The 26,904-nt window shown below is 42.1% G+C and overlaps 9 protein-coding genes across 9 annotated transcripts; 4 read left to right on the top strand and 5 right to left on the bottom strand.

Moving 5' to 3' along the window:
* Nucleotides 1-1,278: 1,278 nt before the first annotated feature.
* Nucleotides 1,279-3,815, bottom strand: IL334_002760 (uncharacterized protein; the record flags this gene model as incomplete). The annotated part of the gene is made up of 2 exons (XM_062934500.1): nucleotides 1,279-3,098; nucleotides 3,173-3,815. The coding sequence occupies 2 exons, from the start codon at nucleotides 3,813-3,815 to the stop codon at nucleotides 1,279-1,281; spliced, it is 2,463 nt and encodes an 820-aa protein (XP_062790551.1).
* A 435-nt stretch (nucleotides 3,816-4,250) lies between these two features.
* Nucleotides 4,251-5,485, bottom strand: IL334_002761 (uncharacterized protein; the record flags this gene model as incomplete). Its single annotated transcript, XM_062934501.1, has 2 exons — nucleotides 4,251-5,135; nucleotides 5,201-5,485. The coding sequence occupies 2 exons, from the start codon at nucleotides 5,483-5,485 to the stop codon at nucleotides 4,251-4,253; spliced, it is 1,170 nt and encodes a 389-aa protein (XP_062790552.1).
* A 1,923-nt stretch (nucleotides 5,486-7,408) lies between these two features.
* Nucleotides 7,409-9,611, bottom strand: IL334_002762 (uncharacterized protein; the record flags this gene model as incomplete). The annotated part of the gene is made up of 10 exons (XM_062934502.1): nucleotides 7,409-7,573; nucleotides 7,644-7,822; nucleotides 7,893-8,013; nucleotides 8,089-8,209; nucleotides 8,319-8,471; nucleotides 8,662-8,784; nucleotides 8,979-9,012; nucleotides 9,102-9,147; nucleotides 9,268-9,346; nucleotides 9,532-9,611. 10 exons carry the CDS (start codon nucleotides 9,609-9,611, stop codon nucleotides 7,409-7,411), a joined length of 1,101 nt encoding a protein of 366 aa, XP_062790553.1.
* Nucleotides 9,612-10,221: 610 nt separating this feature from the next.
* On the bottom strand, nucleotides 10,222-12,048 carry IL334_002763 (uncharacterized protein; the record flags this gene model as incomplete). The annotated part of the gene is made up of 5 exons (XM_062934503.1): nucleotides 10,222-10,296; nucleotides 10,372-10,389; nucleotides 10,472-10,707; nucleotides 10,848-11,217; nucleotides 11,305-12,048. The coding sequence occupies 5 exons, from the start codon at nucleotides 12,046-12,048 to the stop codon at nucleotides 10,222-10,224; spliced, it is 1,443 nt and encodes a 480-aa protein (XP_062790554.1).
* Nucleotides 12,049-13,090: 1,042 nt separating this feature from the next.
* IL334_002764 (asparagine synthase (glutamine-hydrolyzing)) lies at nucleotides 13,091-15,507 on the top strand (the record flags this gene model as incomplete). The annotated part of the gene is made up of 7 exons (XM_062934504.1): nucleotides 13,091-13,259; nucleotides 13,549-13,700; nucleotides 13,779-14,304; nucleotides 14,389-14,688; nucleotides 14,752-14,854; nucleotides 14,920-15,070; nucleotides 15,139-15,507. 7 exons carry the CDS (start codon nucleotides 13,091-13,093, stop codon nucleotides 15,505-15,507), a joined length of 1,770 nt encoding a protein of 589 aa, XP_062790555.1.
* Nucleotides 15,508-16,896: 1,389 nt separating this feature from the next.
* Nucleotides 16,897-17,660, top strand: IL334_002765 (uncharacterized protein; the record flags this gene model as incomplete). The annotated part of the gene is made up of 4 exons (XM_062934505.1): nucleotides 16,897-17,012; nucleotides 17,166-17,231; nucleotides 17,288-17,404; nucleotides 17,468-17,660. 4 exons carry the CDS (start codon nucleotides 16,897-16,899, stop codon nucleotides 17,658-17,660), a joined length of 492 nt encoding a protein of 163 aa, XP_062790556.1.
* Nucleotides 17,661-18,154: 494 nt separating this feature from the next.
* On the bottom strand, nucleotides 18,155-21,308 carry IL334_002766 (uncharacterized protein; the record flags this gene model as incomplete). The annotated part of the gene is made up of 5 exons (XM_062934506.1): nucleotides 18,155-19,106; nucleotides 19,184-19,700; nucleotides 19,780-19,999; nucleotides 20,068-20,601; nucleotides 20,679-21,308. The coding sequence occupies 5 exons, from the start codon at nucleotides 21,306-21,308 to the stop codon at nucleotides 18,155-18,157; spliced, it is 2,853 nt and encodes a 950-aa protein (XP_062790557.1).
* Nucleotides 21,309-21,810: 502 nt separating this feature from the next.
* Nucleotides 21,811-24,144, top strand: IL334_002767 (uncharacterized protein; the record flags this gene model as incomplete). Its single annotated transcript, XM_062934507.1, has 1 exon — nucleotides 21,811-24,144. One exon carries the CDS (start codon nucleotides 21,811-21,813, stop codon nucleotides 24,142-24,144), a length of 2,334 nt encoding a protein of 777 aa, XP_062790558.1.
* Nucleotides 24,145-24,499: 355 nt separating this feature from the next.
* Nucleotides 24,500-26,524, top strand: IL334_002768 (pre-mRNA-processing protein 45; the record flags this gene model as incomplete). Its single annotated transcript, XM_062934508.1, has 5 exons — nucleotides 24,500-24,516; nucleotides 24,579-24,747; nucleotides 24,826-24,979; nucleotides 25,044-25,959; nucleotides 26,032-26,524. The coding sequence occupies 5 exons, from the start codon at nucleotides 24,500-24,502 to the stop codon at nucleotides 26,522-26,524; spliced, it is 1,749 nt and encodes a 582-aa protein (XP_062790559.1).
* Between the last annotated feature and the right edge of the window lie 380 nt (nucleotides 26,525-26,904).

The following is a 26,904-nucleotide window of genomic DNA, read 5'->3' on the forward strand; positions in this document are numbered from 1 at the left end:
TCGGGAGTCGGGAACAGGAAAGAGATGACATGTATAATATAAAACAATAAATAATGGTACTCACATAGATGTTGAAAATTGTTGCTCTTCCTTCTTTCTTTTCCTCAGTCTCATACGACGAATCCTTTCCTGCTTGTTGAAATCTTCTCGTTCATCAGAATCATAATAGCATTTGAGTTTCTTGCTCTTACTTGTGGAGCATGGTTGCCTATATTAATTCTCAGATAAGAGAGATTAGTTACCCACACGAACAGACCAAAACAAGTGAAGAAGATATTTACCTTTCACTGGCACTGGGATCGATTCGATTCGAGAACATGCACAACGTCTCAAAGAGCACTGTGTACATTTGACTTTGATAGCAGTGTTGCTTCCCGATTGAACTGTCGATTTTTCGGTATCCATCGAGAGATCAACTGAATGACTAATGAATGAATGATTAGACACACCGCCATCATGTCGTTCACGAAGATGGGTTATTCGGATAATATGATCATGTCTTATGTCGTTTCAAATACACTACTTGTACTTCGAGCAAACGGTCACAAACTGTTTTCTCACTTCTGACGACCTCGAGCTTTAAAATCAGGAATAGGATCAAGTACCGTATATTCGAAATTGAGAAATAGTTGAAAATCCGAGGAAAGGAGGATCGAGAACGAGAACGAGAAAGAGAACGAGAACGAGAACGAGAACGAGAACGAGAACGAGAAGGAGAAGGAGAAGGAGAACGAGAACGAGAACGAGAACGAGAAGGAGAAGGAGAAGGAGAAGGAGAAGGAGAAGGAGAAGGAGAAGGAGAAGGAGAAGAGAACGAGAAGGAGAAGGAGAAGGAGAAGGAGAAGGAGAAGGAGAAGGAGAAGGAGAAGGAGAAGGAGAAGGAGAAGGAGAAGGAGAAGGAGAAGGTGAGAAAGTGAAAGAGAACGAGAACGAGAAGGAGAAGGAGAAGGAGGAAGAGAAAGAGAAACAGGAAGAGAAAGAAGCGAATCGAGTTAATTTCAGCCTTCCTATGAATCCTCGCTCCTTGAATGGGCTGAATCTCACACCTTGTTATATCACTGCTTCCTTTATATCGATCGAAACCTCCTTTGCTCCATATACCATTCTACACAGCTTGATCGCAGAACCTGCAATTGCTCACCATTTCCGTATGATAATCGATAGGTTATTGCCGATGATATAGCTGTACAATACGCTGTGGCATACATGAGACGATGCTATAGTAAGAAGTTAAAACAATGGCTACAAATTCCCCAATATCCTGTTACTGCGTATATGTTATTCGTTAAATCCTTCCCAACCCCAAATTTTTCTTCCTATCAAATGTCCACAGCCCGGTCTATGCGTGCCACCCATCCCACCTCTTCCATCGACTCTTTCACCTTCTGCACCCCTTCTCGCAGGTCCTTCACAATCCGGCACTGTGCAGAAAACGCACGGTGGCTTGACATCGACACCACCACTTGAAGAAGCATTGTCGGCATATAATTGAGCATCTCCTATTGCTTGTTTATATGTATCAAGATATTCCCGATGTATGGTTTCTGATGGATCTATCTCGATAAGTCCTGCTGTAAGATCATGTGGTCCAGGTTCATTCGACGTATAACATTCTGTAATCTCTTCCGAAGAAGAAGGAAATCGAAATAATCTTACATCCAATGGTGGTCTAGTAGGTGATTTGATATTTGCCATTGATGACGATGATGAAGTGGTAGCTTTATTCTTTGTCTTTGATACATGTTTACTTGATCCACTAGATCCATTGTTTGAAGATGACGTTGACGATTTTGATTCTTGTGCTCTCCATTCATCAGCTTTTCTTCTTGCTCTTTCGTATTTTTCCGCTACATGGGTTGCCCACCCCAAGACTCTACCTAGACCTTCTCTCCAACCTGTGTGGAACTGTTCTTCCCATTCGGAAGCTTTGGCAGTCGACACACCTGAAGCTTCGCCACCTATCGCTATAGATCTGAGATTGGGTAGAGCGGGTAAGACGAGATAGAGTTTATCTGGTGGTGGTATATCGAATATCAATCGAGATGAAGACGATCCATTGGCGGTGGTAACACCTGTTCTTCTCGTTCTATCACGTAAAGAGAAAGTAGCCTGTGCAGCTGAACGATGACCTCTTCTCGACCTGGCTAATTCAATTTGTCTTTGTTGCTCTTCTATTCTTTCTCGAGTAGCGATTTCAGCTAAGACCTCAGCCGAAGGCCCGTCATTGTTCTCTCTACTTTCTTGTTCGGCAGCTATTCGTTGAGCTCTTCGTTGAGCAGCTTCAGCTTCTGCATGTCGAGTTCTTTCTTCTAATTCCCACGCTCCAATTTGTCTTTCTCTTTCTTTACCTCTGGCCAAACCTGCTGATATCAATAGTCCACCTAAATCATGACACAACTCAGGTCCTCTGTCTCTTGCTGTGAATCCAAACAAGTTCACTCTATCCAATACTAGATGTTCCAAACGAGAGTAGGATCTTAACAATGTTGATAGATTGGTATCTATCCTGACATTTGTCGTTGATATATCAAGGTATTTCAATGAAGGAAATAATAGTTGTGAAGCTCTTGGAGGAGTTATCAAAACTCTGATCAAATCTCGAGAAGGTACTCTCAATCTAAGATGTGTAAGGTTTTCAGCAACGGGTGAAGCACCGAATTTCCCAATACAATGTATATCGAAGAAAACTATCGGTTGAGCGAATGTTTTAGGTTTTGTTATACCTAACTTTTCATTCAAAAACGGATTACCAAATGGACCGTGACCTGTATAAACTTTTGATAAACCTATATCAGTTGGATTATCTGATACGGATGAAATTGATGTTGGCGGAGTTGGAGTTGATCTTCCTGATTGACCATCTGAATCAGATGATGGATTACTCGTTTCTCCCTTTTCTCCTCCACCTGCTCCACCTGCCTTTGTTGCTAATGATAGATCAGCAAAAGATCCTGCTAATGAATTGGATGTTGAGTTTAGAGCTGTAGGAGGAACGGTTGAGCGTGGAGGTAAATCTTGAACTATTGATAAATGTGTGAAAGAAGGTATTGAAGGCCATTTCTTGGTTAACGTTTCCACTGCCGTGTCAAAGTATGACCCTACGAGAGTGAATAGCCATTGATCAATGTCAGCGAAGCCAGGATAAAATGTGAATATATAAATCAAAACTTGCCAGCTAAGAATTGATAATAACTAGCTTGTTCAACATAAGGTCTGAATCTCAACTCTAATCTCTCTAAATTCAATCTTGGATTTTCAAACATTTCTTCCAGATGATCAGGTGAAAAATTAGTCCCAATATTCAACATCAAAGTGTTTAATTTTGATTCCAATCGCGACTTTCCCCTGTTGGCGTTACCTACACCATCGTTATCGTCATCGTTGGAATGATCCATGGTCGAAGTCGAATAAGGTATACATCTTAATATATTATTCAATATATCTGCATCACCTTTCCATGATTTCATTGATAAACTTTTAATGCCAATTGACATTTGATTTTTCCCATTATCGGATTTCAATTTCATCCATAAAGGCCATAATTGTTCTGGACGATATATGACTAGATGTGTGTACAGGTGTGAGGGTGATATACCATGATATGGGAATACTCTAGTGAGTGATAACGCTGTTACTTGTCTTGAAGATGCCGGTACTAATGATAATAGATGATCGATCAATTCAGGTGGTAATCGAAGTAGTAATGGTAATGATGCTTTTTCTTCCTCTTTTCCCTTGCTCTCGGGGACGGCCAAATCGCGTTTTCTGGTTCCAAGATCAAAGGAGGAAGAGGAAGGAGTAGTTGATGCAGACATTTCGATGTACACTTCCTCCCAATTGAGGGCTTGAGGAAAAGAAAGGAAAAAGAAAGATATAAGCACGGATTTCATGTAGTGAAATGGGATTGAAATTTCCGGTTACAATCGTTCGGGCAAATCACCAACTCATCGATTTGAGTGGCGAATCTCACAGAATCAACCCATGATGGGGGAAATTAACTTCTTAAACCGCCCATCATCTGTCTATTGAGCTTTTGACCGATGTGAGAGTGCAAGTGAACACACAGAAAAGCTTTGCAAGTATGCTGCTACCTTGTATGATTGGATCAAAACAGTTAAACATCATGGCATTTCGTTAAAATTGTGAAGAAACAGGTCGTATAAAAAATGCTGGATATAACGAATGAGAGAATATATGCTATGTATAGTCATGGTTTATATGGACCAAACCAACTTGGGAGGAAATACTGATTATATGGTTCTAGTAGTTCTATCCCTTCCTCTTTCGTTGATCTGTTGTATCTCACTCTTCTCTCTATTTGCTTGCTTAGATGTCCAAGCTGCTAATACAATTTCTTCTGTGCACACTCCTATTATATTTCGACGTTGTTGCTGTTGCTGTTGTTGCTGTTTTTGATGTATCAATGCAGTTGAATTTCCACCTGGGGAAGAGATGATACAGTCCAGTTCACTTTCTTCAGCTGAAGATACCAAACTTGGTGTATCAGGTTCTCTTTCTTCTTCTTCCTCTTCTTCTTCTTGTCGTTCGCCAATTTTCAGAGGATCAAATTTTGATGTCGAAGAACTAAATCCGAATCCACAATCTCTGACAATCTCATTCTCCTCATCATCGTCTTCCTCTGCTACTGAACAATCTTCTTCATCTTCTTCCGTTACTTCTTCACATGAATTGACAGATTTGAGTAAATTGGCTAAAGTCGCTGAGATGGATCTATAACCTTCGAATTCAGGATGTCTCTCATCATTAGCTTGCTGTGGACACATTCTTGCGAACATCAATCTACGTCTTTCCATGCATTCTTCCCATTGTCTCTTTTCCTCCTTTTCGTTTTCTTGATGATCTCCACCATCATCATCAGAATTGGTTTCTGAAGGAGGAGGTGTATGTAGGTAATAAGAGTCTGCTGATGTATCTTGATCGTCTGAATCTTCTTCTCCTTCGCCATCGATATATAAAGATGATGAATGTGAATCGGATGTAGATGAAAAACAATCTCTTGATATTGATAAACAACGTGATCCTCTTTCAGGTAATACACATGCTCGCTCAGCGATAGTTGGAGGTTCAAGTGGTGTACGATCATATTCTTCTTGAGAATAGGTATAATGTTGAGCCTAGATGACAGGATGAACGAGTTCAGCGCAAGAAAGATTCAATTTGTGGTTTTGAATCCACTCACGGTAACTGCACAACCATTCATTTCTTGCCATCTTACACTTTTTCCTCTCTTCCAACTTGTTCCACTTGTACAAGAGGAGAAAGAGGTTGATCTAGATCCACTGGGAGTATTCACAGCGCTAGAAGCGGAGGGAGTGACAGACGGTGATCGTGTAGGAGAGAGACAAGATCTCAATCGAGGTCTTGTAGGAGTCGAATTACCATTCGGTACAGGTGTATCGGGAACAGCGGTGGCAGGGTCGACGAAAGCATGCACGAATGCTGGCTGATGTTGGAAAGTTGTCATGTTGTCTGACTATTTCCGAGTGAATGGGTGAGGAAGGGTGGCGATGACACAAGAGATTATAAAGGGGAAAATTGAATTATTTACAGTGGACTAAATAAGCTTGAATCTAGTGATCAAACTAGTTTATGGTAAAAGAGAAAAGCCGTAAAAAACGACCAGTAAGGTTATTGATCAATATTCATCTTGAATAGATGTACTTGATGACGTTTATGACGATACCAGAGGGATTAGAGAATTGAAAAGAGTAGAGGAGTATGAACTCTATTCTCAGATCAATAAGAACAGATGAATCGTCAGGAACGTGTGGGTGAGTTGGTACGTGATGCGATATTGACTAGCCTGTAGACTAAAGAATAAAAGAAAGAAGAATCAGCTATGAAAGATCTCTTCCATTGCCACCTGATATATCAAGAGGACTCACCAATACCTATCTGAACGAAGAGACCGTTCAGTATAAACCAGCTGATTTTCCTTGATGAGAAATGAGCAGAAATTGAAAAGCTATGTTTTATATGAGCTGAAGTGTGTGTGTGTATATGTTTGATCTCCGTCCTTTGTGATCGGATTCAAAGGTATGGAAAAGGGGGGGATGTTGTGTTGATTTTATTGAGGATTAGATGTAAGATGTGAGAAGTGAGATTTGGTTGATCGTTTGATCGACCAATGGACAAGGAAGATGTGAGAAAGGGGGAAAGAATGAACAGGATTCAAGGTGGTATTGGTGTGTTGATGTAATACTTTAACGATTCGCCAAATCGTAGTCGATTTTGAAGGAGATGCTAAGAGGTGATTATTTGTTCTTACGTTCGAGTTGTTGATACTTTCCAATTCAGTTGTTTGGACTTTTGGTGAAACTATATTGACTAGCGCGAATTCTCTAAAGTGAACAAAGAAAGGAGGTTTGAAGATTATATACACAATTCACGAGTAGTAGACAATCTATCTTGTTTCGAGACTATATTGCTATTATTGCTATTATTGCTATTACGCAGTTGTAGGTTATTTCTTGTGATCCACCAAGCGATGTGATTTACGCTTGGACCAAAACAAAAGATGGGTGGGATATATATGACCTTTGTTATTTGTTATTCACCGGTTAATCAAGTTATTGATGATGTGTATTATAAAACCGATTTATTCCTCCTTGATGACGTTCAAGTGATGTATGTGTATATGTATGTGTATGTATGTGTAGATATGTTAGGCGATAAGACCACCACCCGAAGGCGAGACTGTATCCCTTTGATAGAATGTATGAATGCTTTGAATATGGGAATATGAAAAGGAAAAGGAAATGAACAAGTGGAAAATACGGGTAACTGACTTCCCACTGGGATGAGATGGGACAAAACTGGGATTAGACCAGCCAGAAAAAAACTTGGTATCGTCAATGAAGGAATAAAAATAGAAACATCACACATATAATGATAATATGCTCGAATTAGTAATTTCACATCCGATTTTTCGCCACACACACACATCGGCGAAATGAAATGAGATTCAAGGCACCATACGCGTTTTGTTAATGTTATGTGCCACATTGGAATTCACCGTGATTTCAATTGTATGTGATTCTCACTTATAATAAACGAGTAGCAAAACATATAATGATATTTGAGGGATTTTATCTCAAAATGGGATGTTTGAGCCAATCTTGGTTGAAACCCGTTTGCAACGTCGTACTAGTTACTCGTATGACATAAAACAACATGCATGTAATGAGAGATCTACTTGATTGATCATCACGAGAAATAAAGGTGATTTACAAAGTACGGTTGAGGGAAATAAATGGGATATCCACCATTCCCGTCCCCTTATGATTTTACCCGTTTGGCGTTTGACGTTCCCCACACACCCCATATGAGTGTGTTGATGTAAAACCGACAAATGCCTATTACTTTGGTTACCAATAATAAATAACTATTATTGTTTACTCATAGCTTCCTTTATTCTCAAACAGCATTCTAATAATTGTAATTCTTCATCTCCACCTTCACATAAACCTTTATCACATTCTGCTATTGCCATCGCGGCTAAACTCTTAGGTAAAGCTGGTATCGTAGGTAATGGAATCAAAGCGTCGTGTATCTATCAGGGTGCCACATTAGCAATTCCATTCTATAAATTTGGTTATTCAAGCTGGACTTCCGGTACTCACTTGCTCCAATACTTGCCCAGCACTCCATCCTTCCCTTCCGACACGCTTTACAGCCGTTCGAATAGCTTCAAACCCTCCATTCGCTAAGACTAGATCTATGCCTTGATCTTTGTCTACTCCCATCACGCTCAAAATATGCGTTATCAGATCATCGGGGACTACTCCGGATATCTCGTGTACTGATGAACGATTTCGCAAGGATCAGCAGATAGTTTCACATAGTCCACTTAGAATATAGTCTATACTCACTCGACAATGCTGATATAGGTGTGGGAGGGTCTAACGCGCCATGTAATCGTTGAGCAGTCTGAAGATATGTTATAGCTTTACGAAGATCACCTCCTGCTAGTTGCAGTATGAGTGGTAAGACCTAACAGTTCAGAACCGAGTAGTACATCATTAACACTTTTCCTTTCATGGCTCAACGAATAGAGGAAAAACTCACACCATCTTCGGCTTGTACACCTTCATTATTAGCGATCATTTGTATCCTGGCTTGGGTACTATCATGAGCCAATGGTCTGAATCTAAATTTACTACATCTCGAAGCAAGCGGCTCGATAATCCTATATAAAGGATGGTTAAGTCCCACAATCAGCTACAATACACGCCAAAGCCAATGCGGAGCGCGACATGTTAAGGAAGATACGGTTGAAGACACAAAAGTTATCTTACCTGGTGACATAATTACAGACCAAACAAAACCTGGTTATCCTAGAATACGTTTCCATTATTCTTCTTAAAGCAGATTGAGCATCTTGAGTCATTGAATCGGCTTCATCTAAGATGATGAGTTTGAATGGTGGTGCGGGATATGTTTTGCCGTCGCTAGTTGATTTACCAGATATCAGCCATCTTTTTCACCAAACAGAATGCCATCAGAGTGACGACTTGTAGGGTTTTAATCACAAGCCTGAAATGATATTTTCAAGATGTATATTGAAGGATTGTTGAAAGATTTACATGGTATGAATGATGAGGAACATGAACATGTTCTTGGAAGTTACTATGCACTCACGATGAAGTACCAACATGTCTAGGTGTTTCCCTAGCGAAAGTTTTGATCTTCTCTCTTACGACTGATATACCTCTTTCGTCAGAAGCGTTTAATTCAAGTACTCTTGCTCGGAACAAATCAGGTCTGCATTGATTGTCACCAGTAGCGTGAAGTGTGATTTTGGAATTGACAGAGGGGGGATGAGAGAAAGGCAGAAGTAGCACGTTGAATAGAGGAGGACAAGAAGGAAATATGAAAAGACTCGTTAGCATGTGATATTCCATCGATAGCCAAGCATGATTCAAGTTGAAAGTAGTCAAGAATAAAAGCTGACTTACCCGAATAATTGTCTTGCAAGTGCTAGGATAGTACCTAATATTCATCATCTTCATTAGATCTCCATCCCATTCTTCAATTGTCGTCTTTCGAAGGATGGATCCTTTCCATTATGTGTCACTCACTAGTTTTACCTGTTCCAGGAGGACCATAAAATAGCATATGTGGTAACTAATTTTGTTAGACAGCAATCAGTTTCCATCTTCCTGTTTCCTGTTTCCTGTTTCCTCCTATATCGAAGTTATATCCTACGATTCACACCAAAGAAAGGAAATTGAGAAATAAACATACATTGGTTGACGTTAATGCTTTTCTCAAGATAGCTACTGTATGCTCTTGAGAAGAAACATCATCGATCGTCTTTGGTCGGCTGAAAATCCCGAGGGACAGGATAGGGATGTCAGTTGAATATACAATATAAGGTATAACCAGAGATCTACATGGTGAGCATCTCTATGCAGATTGGACAGGATTGTTGCATGAAGGAGTACAACAACCTTGCTTTTCCACCGTAACAGCAACTGTACACCAGTGAAAAGCAAAAGAAGAACATACTATTTTTCTACCCAAGGTTGATTTTTAGGATCTAAAGCCATTGTAGATCCTCCTACAGGTCGAGGTGCGAAAGTCGCCATTGTGTCGTGTAAGTGATTCTCTGATGTGATGTGGGTGTGGATATGAGAGTGTGATACACTTGTCCTTAGCGATGAATTGATCAGGAGTATGTCGCTAGTCGAAAGTTGATGAAAGCAAGGAAGGAATAAGTGAACATTAATTTATCTGAACTTGGGATCGTTGAAATTATGTCCTGACGCGACTTTGCGAATGTACCCCATCAGATCAAAGCGCGTCATTCATTCATTCTTCAACATATCGACCACCATGGGGTAGTAACAAGCATACATATGCGTGATACTCTTGCTAACAACATAGCCTGATCTGTATGGGAAGATGCACATCCGTGTTTTCATACCTGGCGATTCGGATCAAATCATGCAGATTTGGAATGGAAATGCATAACTATAACAAAGACCATATCCGGTCAAAATCACAACGTGAAAAAAGATGATGTTTTCGTTACACAGGAAAGGATAGAAACTGAGAGCAAAGAACAAAAAAAGACAACATGAAAGATACGATGGACCTGTACAGTACAAAGGGTAGTTCTATGAACTGGATACAAGCAAATGAATGAGGGCGTTGAAGTGATGGATGGTTGAAGATAAGGTGGTTCTTTGACTGATTTCACCGGAATTCAAAAGTACTGCTACTTCGTTGTGGTATGTGAGAAAGGAACAATTCTTGGAATGGTTCTTGGTTCTATGGACAAAAAAAAAAGGAAACGTCAGCTTCATGATACATAACGTACCTGAAGAATGAAAGTTGGTAACTTACCAAAGAATGGAAATAATACTGTCCGGATCAATTCGTTTCGATAAATTAAGGTCAGCCATTACACGGATTTGATTGTATCCGCCTGGAACCAACCACTCACCCCTCTTATAGTAGCTTCCCCTCTAATTGGGGGATCTCTCAATTTGCTCGAACTTTCCCTTCGTTTCCCATCTGGTCGAGTTGAATTTCCTCTGACATCCGCTTGGCTGGATCCACGCCGAATGATGACTGGAGAAGGTGGTCCAAAGGGTAATTTAGGTGTAGCTGGGGAAGTGGGAGTCGAAGGTTCGAGTGGTGCTGAAGGTGGAGATAGGTCGACTAAGGCGTAGTAGAATCCTTCATGTCCAAATATCAGTTTTTCACTCAAATCACTTAGGTAGTTTGATCAAGAGGGGACGTGGGGTATACTCAACGACGTGGATCAAATGGAAAAAACATGAAAAGATCGGAAAAAGATGAAATGTTCGGAAACGCACCAGCAAAACTAGCACCACTTATATCTCTAAGTTTATGATCTGGAACCAAAAATCTTTCTTTAATTCTTAAAAAAACGAAATCTCTCTCTTTCGCTCTGATTTCACCTTTTGATCTATCCGGTAACGGATCCCTGAAATACAATTCAGGTCTGACCATATCAGATCTCGTTGTAGGTCTTCTAAATTGTTCAAATCGACCCCAGTGTCTCATATCATCATGTTCTGTAGCACCAAATCTTGGTCCAGTTATAAATCCATATTGAGGTCCAATTATTTCACCATCGAAAAAAGTCGTTAAATGCGGATGAGAATCTGTTAAATGTGATATCGAAAGATATCCAGATACACTTGATTCAATGAAATTCACATCCTATATTCAGGACGATTACATCAGGATGTCATCTCATGACTTATGCAGAATGCTGAATTATGATCAAGAGGGTTGGGGCGTACTTACAATTAATTGAATCTCAACTTCATAAGCACTTCTACCACTAGTTTGAGTACCTTTAAATATACTTCCAGGATAAAGTGCACCTCTACCTACAGAATGTACCCTTGCTTTCGCTATATCCAAAAGTGGATTTGGCGGTCTTTCATTTTCTACATTGTCCTGTGCGATGGGTGAAATCACTCTTTCTGGAGTGCATTGTTCGTCAATAGCTTGATCGATTGAAGTTGATACTGATTTTGGAATCTTGATTGAATTACTAGTCCTCCATGGTCTGGGATGATGTGTAGGTAACGATCTTGAAAATCCATCTTTAGGTGTTGATGAGCTACTGTTTTCACTTGAACTTGAGCTTGAACTTGAATTAGAGATGGAGTTGGTGGTTATGGAGGAAGGTGTATCTTCTCTCGTTATTATTGATTGCTGTTGTTGACGATCATCCCTATCTTCTCCCATATCCAATCCTCTTAAACCTAAACCTACACCTAATCCACCGATACCTGATTCATCGTCTGATTCGATCTCTAATTCAGATTCAATAACTGAGATCCTTCTTCTAGCATTAGGTGTATTGATGCATCTTCCGCAGATTCTTTCAATTGGATCACTCAAAACGACTATACCTTCATTTGTACCGTTCGTTGAAGAACCACCGGATAGATTACCTAAACCACATATGGAACATTTAATCGCCCCTTGAGGGTAAATAGATGAAGGCAGTAGAACTGAAGGTGTCGATTCCGTTGGCATTATTGTGGATAGTCATATGTACGAATGGTGAGTCTGGATGAGTGAGAATATGTCGTTTGACACAAAAGATTCAGTTGATGTGATCGTTATACTGGGATATGTCGTGAAAGATGTATGAACTCGGTTATCTTCGCATACAAAGTCTCCACTGCGGATGGTCTGGGAGCCAATATGAGGCTAAAAGTCTGTATTGTTATCTAGGAATTGCAATCGGTTGTCGAGTCGAATGCTGTTGGCGACGTCGTCAGAAGTAATCAGTGATTTAACTCCTTGGAATGATGATGATGGTGAGGATGATTTCACCTGACGATATGACTATGAATAGTGAGGATCAACGATTGCCGCTTCTCTTGTGGTCTTTTTACGTGATTATCAGATTACTCATTTAGGAAGTTGTGGCAGAAACTGATATTGCAGTTGCGATCAGACTTAGAACGCGATTCTGTGATAGCATCTGTTCTGTAGTGAGCAGAGTGTTCCGTCTACAAACCTCATATTTTCATTGAAGTGTCATTCATGACCGGACAAGCAGATGGACAATGCATCTTCATTCTCATGATCATCGAGTTATGCATTGGATATCTTTTTGCACTGATTGAAAGGGGGATCTTCAACCGGGGTTGTACTTTCAGCATTAACAAATGATAAGACACGTGGGATGAAGCTGACGTGGCATTGTCATCGTATTTTAATCCGATGATTCGGGACTACCGATAATTGAAATATCGAGTCAAACTGATAACGGATGAGACCGGGATCAAATTTAGTTTGTTCCCATTAGCTGGGATGAAAATCAAGCTTAACGAGGGGGGGAAAAGTTGGGAACAAAGTAGTTGACATGGAATCCATTCGATTTATTTAGCAACTCATCTTACACTTGTTTGACTCGTTTTTGATAACTACAACTGATCATATCAGCAAAGCAAAAGCTGTAAAGCGCAAGGTCTATATCTCGTAATTCAAGTAAAATACATACTACTTCCCATACCTTTCTAACCCATTTGCCACCTTTTCAAAACCAACAACCCAACAATCCTGCAATATGTGTGGCATTTTCTGTTGTTTCAACAGACAAGGCGATTTGGCGTCATACAGACCTAGGGCAATAGCTTGCTCGAAGAAACAGAGACATAGAGGACCCGATTGGTCAGGATGTTACATGGCGAAAGATACGATCATGGTGCATGAGAGATTGGCGATTGTCGGTGTGGGTGAGTGACCCCTTTGATTGGCAGTTCGGGGTGGGATGGGGGCGTAGTATCCACTGGCTAGCTAGGGGTGGGACGGGGGCGTAGTATACACTGGCTGGCTAGGGGTGGGACGGGGGCGTAGTATACACTGGCTGGCTAGGGGTGGGGCGGGGGCGTAGTATACACTGGCTGGCTAGGGGTGGGACGGGGGCCAGATAATCCTTGGCAGTTTGGGGTGGGGCGGGGGATGACCTATATAAGGGAGGGCGGGTGGGATCAACATGCTGACTCGATCCGCATATCCTCATAGACACCGGTGCTCAACCTCTCGTCAGCGAAGATGACCAACTCGTTCTTGCCGTCAACGGTGAAATCTACAACCATGTCGCATTAAGAAAAGGTCTCAAAAACCAAGATGCCGTCTTCAAGACCCACTCTGATTGTGAAGTGATTATGCATTTGGTGAGCCACCTTGTCACCTGAGTTTTGCAGGTCAAATCGTTGATCAACCAGACTGACATGATATAAACTGTGACATAGTATCGAGAACACGGTACTGGACTTTGTGCGATGCTTGATGGAATGTTCTCGTTTGTTCTCCTTGACAAATCCGTTGAACCTCCAAGATTGATTGCCGCTCGTGATCCTATCGGTATCACCACTCTATACATGGGATATCACTCTTCTGCACCTGACACACTCTACTTCTCCTCTGAACTCAAAGCAATCCACGAAGAATGTGACACTTTACTTGCATTCCCCCCAGGACACTTCTACGATTCAAAGACGAAACAAACAGAGAGATATTTCAAACCCACTTGGTGGGACGGTGATAAAGGTTCTATCCCTCATAACGAAGTGGACTACAAACTCGTCAGAGAAACCCTCGAAGCTGCAGTTAGAAAGAGATTGATGTCTGAAGTGCCTTACGGTGTACTTTTATCAGGTGGTTTAGATAGTAGTTTGATAGCTTCTATCGCCGCTAGAGAAACGGATAAATTGGCTGCAGAACATGAAGCTTATAGGAAGGAGAGGAAACAGGCTATGGCTGATGGTAAATGGGTCGGTAAGTAACGTTCTTCCCCTTGTAGCCCTGATCTTTTGGATAAAAAGGATACTCGCAAATGACTGATTGCGTATCTCAATATAGGCGATGAGAAACCGCTTGCCACTTGGCCTCAACTCCACTCTTTCGCCGTTGGTCTTCCCGGTGCTCCTGATTTGATTGCCGCTCGAAAAGCAGCCGATTTCTTGGGAACTGTGCATCACGAATACACCTTCACATTAGAAGAAGGTCTAGATGCCATTCCTGAAGTCATCTACCATCTCGAAACTTTCGACGTCACAACTGTCCGAGCATCTACGCCCATGTACCTCTTGTCGAGAAAGATCAAAGCCATGGGTGTAAAGATGGTATTGAGTGGTGAAGGTTCTGATGAGATCTATGGTGGTGAGTTCAGAAGTTTTGGCCATCAATTTCGTATCCAATGCTGATGATAATCTCACCGCTCAGGATATCTTTACTTCCACGCTGCTCCCAACGCGCAAGATTTCCACGAAGAGTTGGTCAAGCGAGTAAAGAACTTGCACACTGCTGATTGTCTCCGAGCCAACAAGTGAGTAGTTGTTTTGATTGCCTTGTCCATGATCCAACTACCTGCTGATTCTCATCCAATCTCAGATCTACTATGGCCTGGGGTCTTGAGGCTCGAGTTCCTTTCCTCGACAAAGAATTCCTCGAAGTTTCCATGAACATCGATGCTAAATACAAGATGTTCTCAAAAGGAGCTGCTCAAGAGACTGATGCTGAGGGACGACCGAAAATGGAGAAGGTAAGTTACAGTTTCAAGCCACTTGACCAAGTTCTGCACAGTCTGACTTTGCGCTCTCCCATCGATAGTACATCCTTCGAAAAGCATTCGACTGTGCACCTGATGGAAAAGCTTACTTACCCGATTCAATCTTATGGAGACAAAAAGAACAATTCTCAGATGGTGTTGGATATTCTTGGATTGATGGAATGAAAGATCACGCTGCCGCTGCAGTATCAGATGAAGCTTTCGAAAAGAGATCAGAGAGATTCCCGGAATCAACGCCTGACACAAAAGAAGCTTATTGGATCAGAGAACTTTTCGAACACCACTTCCCAAGTAAAGCTGCCGCTGGAACTGCAGTACGATGGATCCCTAAACAAGAATGGGGTGTATCAAGTGATCCCTCAGGAAGAGCTGTATCTATCCATACCGCTGCTTACGAAAACAAAGCTTAAGTGAGACATTCTTTCCGCACGCATAGGCGAAAGAAAGTGTGGCAGGCTGGTTTGGGCATCCTTCATAGATGAGAATAGGGTTTTCCACATGCATATTACTAAGTCATCTCACCAGGTTGGACAATGTCAAATCATCCTTTTCACATTCGTTGATAATCCCTATTGGACCCTTCCAATTAAAATTGTGTCTTACTAATATGCGACGAGGATGGCGGCTCAGCCGGATTCTCCTTAGTAGACACATCGAGGAATACGTCATGTCGCCAGTCCGAATGAAAGACGACAAACTGCCGAATGACCTCATTTCATCAATTGTAATTCGAATATTACCATCAGCGAGGGGCAGGGAGTAAAAGGGTACGTCTTGAGCATTCGTGTGAGCTGTTGAATCCAAAGAAAGGATACAGGGTCTAGAATTGCTAGAAATGCGGAGTGGCTGTGGCAGTGTAGATATGTCCACCAGTAATCCATCCGTTGATAACTGAGTTTGAGAAAGGATTACACCTAGCGCTACGCATCAGCCCCAGCTAGTAGGGAGGGGCAAAGTGCATACATTACAAGATAGAGGTCAGAATCAGAAGCTCTGTCCTTTGTGAATTATGAACGGTCGTAAAAATGAAGTACTCCGACCTTGAACAAGACTGGTCTCACTACGATCGCGATGTTCCATTGTCGATCAATGCCTTCGTTGTCTCCATGACATATCACAAATGGTCCCTCAAACTTTCTACTCGCTCCGCTCGATGGAGACAAGAATCAAAGCTTTCCGAGGGGTATCACAGCTATTTTAGCTTGTGTTAAGTGGTTACTTGCTTTCTGGAGTAATACAGTATCAAGTCGCTACTGTACCTTGCAAGTCGAAATCCACAGAGCAATCTCGGAACAGACTTCTGAGGATACCGGTTCACTTTCTGTCAGATCAGGTCTTCGATTCCGCATCAAGCGGATAGTGCACCATCTGAATGCTCCAGGCCGACGATGGAGCGTACTGACGTAATTTTACCGTAGCAGCATTCGTCAATTGGAGAAGCAGTGTCGGACTGTAAGTCGGAGACGAAATTCGAGAAAGACGTCAAATAGGTTGGAAATAAGAAAAAAGTCAACTCAACTGATGAGTACAGTAGTCACAAAGGAAGTGACTCGAATTTGCAATCGAGCCCAAATTACAGACTTGTATTCTAGTTCTCGTGTAAGGTATAAATAGCTTGATTCTGTCAAAAGATTTTTGCAATTCACAGATCAACTCAACATTACCTCATATTCTGACATCTCCCTCTCCACCAATCGACGACGTCAATCTTCCATACATACAAGTAAGTGGGAATATCTCTAAGTCGTTGATGAGATACAAGCTGATGAAATCCCAATCCCATTATCATCAGTCCCCAAATGAGTGCTCCGTCTTCATCTACTCAGTTGTCCACGGCCGCCAGCCGCAGACATACCGCATGCACTCCGTGCACCATTTCCAAAAGAAAGTGCGTTGGCTTCGTGCCCGGTACTGGGTAAGTGCCCATTCCGAGGATTATCGTTCTAGAATACCCTCTCTCAAGTGTCGTACGCTGACGCTGCACTGTCTTTCACAGCACCATGTGTGAAGCGTGCTCCGAAAGGAGTCCGCCAAGCTGACACTATGACGAAGCAGCATCGAGAGCCAGTCGGGAGCAGCAAGGCAAATGGAGATTGGACTCTGACGCCGCTGACGGCACGGAAGAGAATGACAAGTAAGTAGAGATCTTTCATTCATGGGTATGACTCACTACTTGTGTGCGCTATGTAGCAATATGAACAGGTCAACTGGCTACTATTCGACAGAAGAAGCAGCTGCTATTCTTGCACGGCGAAGGAGAGCCAGGGAGCGCTACAGGGCTCCTAGGAACACGGGGAGCAATGACCAGTAAGTAGTCATTTCCAATTCATGGGCATGACCCAAGTGGTTTATCTATTTCCCGTTATATAGATCAACGCATGGACAAGCACCTAAGGGCTCATACGAATCTTGGATCGACAAAATGTCCGCCGTTGAATATAACAATTATATAATGGGCACACTAGAGGAAGGAGACGCTCCTTCAGCGGGACCCACAGATCCCGAGTGCTGGTCTTGGGGTTCTAATGCTGGACCGGATTTTTATTTCGCACCCAAGTCATAGTCGAGTCGCTGGCAAGAGCATGATAGACTTGTATCTCGGAGACATGAAGCAGGATAGTAGATAATGCAGCGGAGCCAAACCTCAATGTTGTGCCGTTTGGAAGATGCTAAGAGAGTAGGATGGATGTGATACAGTCGGAGTATAGGGGCCATTTTTTTTTCTCTTTTGCCCAAAAGAGCTTTTTTTTAAACCCAGATACTGTCGTCATCAAGAGGAGGAGAACTGAGTTTGGCTTTAACTTTGTTCACATAGGTTTTTCATCTTTCATATTAATATGTACATATCAATGCGATTGAAATCTTTTAATTGGAAACCTACCACGCGATCCTGGGACGGATTGACGTGTCGACATTCACATTCAACTGTATCGTCAAGATGGCAGGTTATCTACAATAGCAGATGCATATGGATAGATTACGTATTCACAAAAAATACACATGATAAGAAGAATTGCACAAACCTCTTCGATCCAACTTAACTTTTAGTCTTGATTTCTACTTCGTTATCTCTTCAGCCGCGTCTTGCCAACTTCCAGAACTGCCACTTCCGCTCGCACTCGTATTTGCCGTTGCACTTGTTGTAGTTTGTTTCGGTGTACCTTGTTCTTCGGTTTGCGGCACATCTTTGTATTGCCCTTGTCCGGTTGCGCGAGATGGATGGCCACGGGCATGATCGTCACCTTCATCTTCTAAGAAATCATCATGGTATCTTAAAGCTGTCCTTTCATCATCACCGTCACTTTCATCATCACTTGGTCCATCCCCAAAAGCATCATATAATTCTTTTGATCCACCTAAAGCACCGGCAGCCGCAGCGTTCGAACCACCTGCACCGAATTTCTTCCTACTTCTTTCTAACAATCCCATAGGAACATCTTCCGATACTGGGGCGTAAGCACCTCTTGCACCTTCCCCATTATTTGATAAACCGAACAAGTTTTGTCTTCTTTTCCTTGATCTGTAAAAGAAGAATGAACCGATTCCAACACCGAACAGAACAATGATCATTCCTGCTCCGACCAACCAAGTTGAATTTGCAGTCAAGGTTGTTATTCCACTAAAGAAACCTTCATCTGCATCTGCATCGGTTGCGCTTGTAGGTTCTGCAATATCTTCATCTCCGCCTCCAATGCCCGTTTCGGTAGGTGACGCACTTCCAGCTGTGGTTGAAACTAGTCCGGGTTTGGTAGCTTCACCCGTTGCATCTCCATGATCACCTGGGAGATGATCCGTTGGTTTAGGCTTTTGTGTAGTTGTCGCAGTCTGATCTGATCCAGTTTGTTCTTGATCAGGTTGACCTTCTTCTGCGGGTGCCCATATCTTTGCAATGGAAGCGTCGATACATTCTCCCCACAGTTGAAGTGACCAAGCAATGAACCTTCCAGTCTTTTCGGGGTTGGCTTGATCTTTCACTTTAATCGTCCACATTCCGACTGGGTCTTCTTCCCTACAATGGTAAATCAAGTGTGTTAGCTGCCACGTCGACTTTGGACATCATAGGAACGACGCCAAGAATACACTCACCAATGTTTCAGAGACATGAATTTCCATCCGGGGTATCCAGTATCGGCATCGTCAAATCTCCTGGGTCTAGATAACACGCTTACTATCCCATTTGGACTTGTGACTTCAACTTCGACATCTCCTCGTCTTTGATGATCTATCCATACTCTTATAGTCACGTGTTCCAGTCTTTCCAGATTTGAGTCTTTGAGCATATTTTTGGTAACTTCGTATGTTGAGGTGATTCCTCCCTCGGTAATAAAGGAACCAGTCGGTACGACTACTGGTTCAGGATTCGGTGCAGCCTCGGTAGGCTCAGGTTGTTCACCTTCACCTGTATCTGTGGTAGAAGACCCTTCATCTGAACTCGTCACCGTGTTGTCATCTTGACGTTTGGAAGGGGTAGAGGCAGTGGTAGGGGGAGCATCGGTAGTCGGGAGATAGACAGCTGGCGAATCAAACCAGGCTTGAGGTTTCACAAGCTTCCATCTTTCAGCTGCTTCTACGAACAGACCAGCGTCTAGTCGACCGTATCCATCTGTGTAAAGTAGCCCCAGCTCGAGTCAGCAAATGATATGACTGAAGGCTCAGTGATATTTTAATGAAGTTGAACCCACATTTGTAACTGAACATCCTTCCAGCGGAAGTTTTCTCCCAATCCGGATCATCACTGTTAAAGAATACAGCATTTCGCACAGAAAGATGTTGGAAATCTCGCCATGTCAGATCCGGTCGGACAGATAGAGCTAGAGCAAACACGCCCACAGCTAAGGGGGCGGCAGCAGAAGTACCTCCGTGTGTATGAGCGCATTTGTTCTGACCGACATCCGTCGTGTGCTAGTAAGCCGAAGTATGATTAGCTCCTCTGATTTACTGATACTCAAATTGATACTCAAGAAACTCACGATATGATCACCGCTCCCCGAACTTGGAGCTACGAACATCATGGCTGCACACATTTCTGAATAATAAGGATGTAACCCTTTTCTATCTACAGCACCTACGGTGACTGAGAATATTGAATTCGTGTAACCATCAAAATTACATTGATCATCCGCTCCACCACCATTTCCAGCGGCGAAAACGAATAAAGAACCTTTCCCGTTTCTACCATTTTGTACACCGTTTACCATTGCTTTCAAGATCAAACCTTCTGGAGCTTCCATTGATTTACCATCATCAGGTGGACCCCATGAACATGAAAATATATCGTTTAGTTGGTATCCATAATTTAAGGCGGCAGCTTCATCGGCATCTGATATTGGTGCAGATAAAATTCTGACTCCAGCTATTTTCGTTCGATATGATACTCCAACTCCACAAACATCATTGGGTACAGCTGCTATTTCTCCTGCACATCGAGTTCCATGTTGATCATCTGACAATCTGGGTAAGGGCAATTCAGTATGATCATTGAAGTCGTATGATCCTTCGGGGAACTGGAATGATTGCGTATGAAATTAGTTTTGTATTTCGATACGGAAGACTGGTCAAAGCAATGGTAGATACAACTCACAAAGTTATCCTTCAGATCATCACTATTCAAGTCCAATCCATCATCAACAATGACGACATGTACACCTTCACCCGTTATTCCTCTGCCCCACAGTCCCGTAACATTCAATTCTATATCTTTCATATCTGTGTTGATTAAATGCCATTGTTGATCCAACATTGGGTCTTTCAGTTGTAATTCGTTCTGGGCATATAATAATTCCGTCGTATCGTCTCTGACATGACGATTTCTGGTGAACGGTATATGATGTCTTTTGGCTCTTTGCCGCACACTCAGCGGTGTCAATGATCGTTTTCCTTTCGGATTTTGTGAACTCCATCTTTTCAGTATTGGATCTTCTACGACATCGCGATTCTGTAACGACACAGTGCTTGATGATGATGATACTGCAGGTGTGCGGACCAGCCAATGTCCATCTAGTTCTCCTATCGGCTCTACGAGTTCCACTCCAAGATCATGGGATATCGAGGTAGCGAGGGAAAGGGTGGTGGAGGGATCTAATTCTAATGCGTAGTATGTGTGAGTATCATATGATCGTGGTTGAGGTGTACGAGGTCGTAGAGTTGCAAGTGAGGAAGAAGCGAGAAGAAGAGAGACTAGCAAGCTCCATATAGCAAGTGGAGCGCGCATTCTATCCCTTGGATAAAGAGAACGAGACAAGAAACAGAACCACCAAGTATCCCGCGCAATTGGTCGTGCTGGCGACTTGTTTGGTGAAGCAGACGGTGAAGGAAAGAAAAAGTGAGTTTCGCGTCAAGGACCTTTAAGTGTGACCTCTTGCTGCTCTGTTGGTATCGTTCTTTTGATGGACGACTATGCTAAAGTACTTTGCAAGTTGCTCTCTCTTCGTAACAAATCTTTAATAATTAAGCTTCAATCGTCCTTACCACCTCCACGCGCAGTAGTGTATGGTAGTGTATGAACCCCCATGTGGTATAACGCGACGACCGTGGGAAATCAACCCCTCTATCTCCCCCGCATCTCCGCAATTTCATTTCCCTACTCGTACAGTGACACGAAGCTGAACACAAGACCTTTAGCTGAACAAGGCTCTCTCTCATCTCTCATTTCTCTTGTTTCGTCACTGCTATCCTCTTCAGTCCATGACGTCGACAACGATAGGCAAGAAAAGATGAGCCAAAAGGATTTTGAGAAGCCGTTGAGCCACCTTCTGAAACGGCTGGCTTCTGCTTCATCCACTCTGCCTTCCTTATCGCAGGAGGAGGTTTCACTTTTAGCCAATGCCTCTATCCCTACAGCATCAAGACAATCTCGCTCGATAGCCTTTCTTTGCATTTCCAAATATTGTGATACTGTAGCCCAACGCCCTTCGTCGACACCTGAAACGATCACATCCCATATATACTCGACCTTTGAGCCATATCTCAATACCACGTTCATACCCGACAAAGAAGATCAAGCTACGGGGACGGAATCATGTTTACCGATCACTCACTTGCTCGGAAGCTTGTTCCCACTTTCACCGGATGCGATAGTCAGGCTGCTCACTACACCCCTGGGCGATGCCGGAGACGCTCTCGGAATACTGTTAGAAGTTGCTGAGCTTCCATCGCCTCTTCAACCTGCTTTGGCGGAATTGTTGATTGCTGCAGCTGGAACTAAATCAGGGAGACAAATGGTCAGATCTAGAACTATGGAATGGCTGAAAGGAGCTATGGATTACGGTCAAGGGAATGAAGAATTAGGTGTTCTATGCGCTGTAGCGTTGAGCAAAATGAGTAGAGAAGAAGATATCGTGACTACTCAAACCCAGAGTAACGAGAAAAATGGTCTATCAAACATAGAAATTGGAATGGATGATGAAACACTTTGTCGGAAATTGATGTCTCATATACAATCTTCATCTCCGACACCCTCGCCTTCTTCATCTTCTTCGACAGCAATCACTTCAACAGTAGAAGGATTAGCTATATTATCACTTCGACCCGCAAACAAAATCCTGTTATCGTCGTCACCTCAATTCCTTATTTCTCTGATGTCGCTTTCGCCGTTCATTTCACCTAAAGGTGGCAGTCTACCTGTAACCCCAAGAGGTAGTATGGATCTTTCTGCCTCGATGGATCCCGTTGATAATGGGTTATGTTATGGTTTAACAACTATTTTTGTCAATTTGACCGGTCCGAAAGTGATTTTATCAGCTGAAGATCAACAAATCGCTAAATTGAGATCAATGGCTCTATCAGCTAATAAATCGAAACTGCATCAGAACAACGATGACAATCCAGATGATGTTGATGATGATGAAGAGGTAAAGAAACGTACCAAAGCAGTATTAAAAGCTGGAATTGTCGGTGCGTTAAGTGGATTAGCAAGAAGTGAAAGTAGATTAGTCAAAGAAGGTTTAGGAAGATTATGTCGAAATTTAGTTGAAGATCCAATCGATAGGTTACCATTCATCAGAGATGGGGGATTCAAAGTTCTTTCTACAATAGTAAGGGATTTGCTGAATGCTTCAACGACAAAGCCATCATCATCATCAACAAACCCCATAAATCCGTCCTCCGTAGGGGAGATAGATGTATTACCTTGTTTTCAAGCCTTATCAAAAATGATAATTACCACACCACCAAATTTACTTTTTCCCCCACCACATCTTACCACCTCGCTAAACTCCCTCACGCCATTATACCATCTATTGATACATCCTTCCTCAAACTCATTACAGCGATTCGAAGCTCTCATGGCTTTAACGAATTTAGCTTCTATAGATCCATTCATATCAAATAAAATCACTGAAGCTTCTTTGAAACCATTAAAATCAGATACATCTTGGAAAGGTTCAGGTAGAGAAGAATCCATCAGCATTGTTTCGAAGATTGAAGAATCGTTATTGGATGATAACGAATTGATCCGAAGAGCTTCAACTCAGTTAATATGTAACTTGGTTAGTTGTCAAAAAGGTTATGAGTATTTTTCGGGTGAGGGTCAAAATAAAGATTCAACAATGAGAGATGGAAGAGTCAAATCAAGATTGAATACCTTACTTGTTTTAAGTGGAATAGATGATCTACAAACTAGATTAGCAGCTGGAGGAGCTTTAGCGATTATCACAGAGTCGGAAAAAGCTTGTAATTCTCTTTTTTCTATAACATCAGAGGGATCATCGATTAAGACGACCAAGTCGGTTTGGGAAAGAGTGTTGACTCTACTGCAACCTGATGAAGAGGAAGAATATGATGACGAAGGAGAAAAAATTCCGGTTATTTCCTCGACTCCGTCTTTACCCAATCCCGACTTGGTCTTGAGAGGAGTGATCGTACTACTGAATCTTATCACTTACACGGTCAATCTATCGGATGAGAACAGGATAAAGGGACTACAGGCCATCAAACATGCTAATGTGGGGGATAGATTGATAGGTGTCGTAAGGCTAAAAGGTATCGGGGAAGAAGTGTTGGCGCCAACAGTGGAAGCGTTGAAAATGTTAAAGAAAGCACAAAATTGATGAGAATACTACCAAGCGACTCTCCAAAGCTTCCATATACACTTTTTTATATACCTAGCAATCTATCATACCCAGAGTTTATACAATTATGTCTCCACTGTGTTGAATCTATGCATACAATTCTAGCGTTCTAGCGCATGATACATATATCCTTACTATCAGACTGCCTCGTACACCGTCTGCTTTGCCACCAGATAGGCAAGTGCCACATTCGCTATATCCGGTAATTTCCGAGCCTTGTTATAGTGATGTATCAGTCCAGACATTCGCCGCCGAGATATCTATTGAAGTTAACACTCTTGAATACATACATATTTCCACAATATCAAGACTACCTATCATAACATCAGTCAAGATGGCAGCTTTAGCACGGTAAGCTCATGTCATACTTTGCTCGAAGGAAGAGGAAAAATGCTGATTCGTCTTCGCCTCAGTGCCCTTCCAACTCCCCTTCACAATCCTATGCCTCAATATGAGGATATCCCTTCTCCCGCTCCTCAAAGTAACGTATCTGCAGGACCTCAATTACCCAAATATGGAAGTAGGAAAGGATGGAAACCTAAGACCGTCATAGATTTCAATGGTGGAGGAGCTTATCCCGAGGTGAGATACCTGTTCATCCCACACTTGAGCTTGGCAGAGTCGTGATTGCTAATGACGGTGTTGGTGTTCGACGAGTAGTGTCATGTCGCTCAATATCCTTTGGATATGGGCAGGAAGAAAGCGGCTGGAACCACTTTGGCACTTCAAGTTGATCAAGATGGGACTGTAAGATATGATGCTATAGCTCAACATGGTAGAGGCGCTGGATCAAAAGTGCAATCTAGTTTCAAAGGTGAGCTGCGAACCCGGAATAACATCAGTGTTCTAGCTAACAGTGTTCTGGATATGTGGTGTAGATCTCGTACCATTGGCAAATCGAACTGATGTGTCAGACAAAGAAAGAGAGATGGAAAGACCTGATGCATCTGAAATCAACGAAACTGCCGAAAGAACCAGATTAGCTTTAGAAAGAATAACGCATGGTAAAATCAAAGCAGCTCAACCTAAACATGTACCTAAAACGAACAATGATGCTTCATACATCCGATATACTCCTGCTAATCAAGGATCCGGAGAAGGTAAACAGAGAATCATAAAAATGACAGAAGTTCAAGAAGATCCGTTAGAACCTGCACGATTTAAACATAAGAAAATACCCAGAGGACCCGCTGAGCCTCCTCCACCCGTATTGCAATCACCTCCAAGAGCCGCAACTGCTCAAGATCAAAAAGATTGGATGATCCCTCCCTGTATCTCAAATTGGAAAAATAACAAAGGTTATACAGTACCATTGGATAAACGATTGGCTGCGGATGGAAGAGGTTTACAAGATGTTCATATCAATGATAATTTCGCAAAATTCTCTGAAGCTCTATATGTCGCTGATAGACATGCAAGAGAAGAAGTAAGAGCAAGATCTCAAATGCAACAATTATTAGCTCAAAAAGAAAAAGCTCAAAAAGAAGAAAATCTAAGATTATTAGCTCAAAGAGCAAGAGAAGAGAGATCAGGTATAACTTCTTCTGCAGCTGGCGCAAGCGCTAGTGGACCACCTAAAGAATTAGGTATGGGACTAGGTGGTTATGCTTCCGGTTCTGATTCAGGATCAGCAAGTGGAGAAGATGAATCTGATGACGAAGATAAAGCTAGCGATGAAGACGAAGAAGCTATCAGAGAAAGAGAACAAGTCAGAGCAGAAAAGAGGAAAGAGAGAGAAAAGGAAATGAGAATGAGTAATATGGGTAGTGAAATGAGGTCTAAAATGTTGGCCAAGTGAGTGATAAATCGTATTCCTACTGCATCTGTGATAAGAAGCTGATGTTATATCTATGATCGTTTCTGTAGAGAAGCGAATCGAGACATTTCAGAAAAGATTGCACTGGGATTAGCGAAACCATCAGCATCCAAAGAAACTTTACTTGATTCAAGACTGTTCAACAGAGAATCACTATCAACTTCGTTCGCATCTGAAGACACTTACAACCTGTATGATAAACCATTGTTCCAAGGTTCTTCAGCAGCCGCAGCCATATACAAATCTGCTAATTCAGGTAAAGGAAATGATGAATCATATGGTGGAGGAACAGAAGATGGTATCAGAGCAGAATTGGAAAAAGATCGTTTCGCACTTGGAAACGCTACTCGAGGATTCGAAGGTGCAGATTCAAATGAACAAAGAGAAGGTCCAGTCCAATTCGAAAAGGACACTATCGTAACTTTAGATGGTGCATCAGATCCCTTTGGTGTAGAACAATTCATGGACGCCGCTAGAAAAGGTGGTAAGAGAACTGCTGAAGATAGGGAAGAGGAAAAGAGGAAAAGGCAAAGAGATGAATAAAATATAAACAATTTCGTTCATCTTTGGGGAGCAAGTTTGATCAGTGTAATGATAACCAGATTGTTTTGAATAGGATCTTCATATTGCATGTATTTTCGTATCTCATCAATTTTGGGAGACACATCAATCTTACCAACGTGATTACCCCAGGCATGTTTCTACTTTTCATTATAACCTGCACAGTACGAACATGTCACAATTCATCGTTTTCATCGTTATTCCGTCGTATTGAAGATATAATACATAATCGCAATTTTCACGTCTTCGTGCATCGTGTATGATGAATCTTCGTCGCCCCATCCACTCCGTATACCTTATGGACAACTCTTCAAGCTTATGACATGATATTTACGCATCGAAGACTTCCCTATTTTTGCAAG

This window comes from Kwoniella shivajii, chromosome 3 (genome assembly GCF_035658355.1).
Source record: "Kwoniella shivajii chromosome 3, complete sequence".
Taxonomy (NCBI): domain Eukaryota; kingdom Fungi; phylum Basidiomycota; class Tremellomycetes; order Tremellales; family Cryptococcaceae; genus Kwoniella; species Kwoniella shivajii.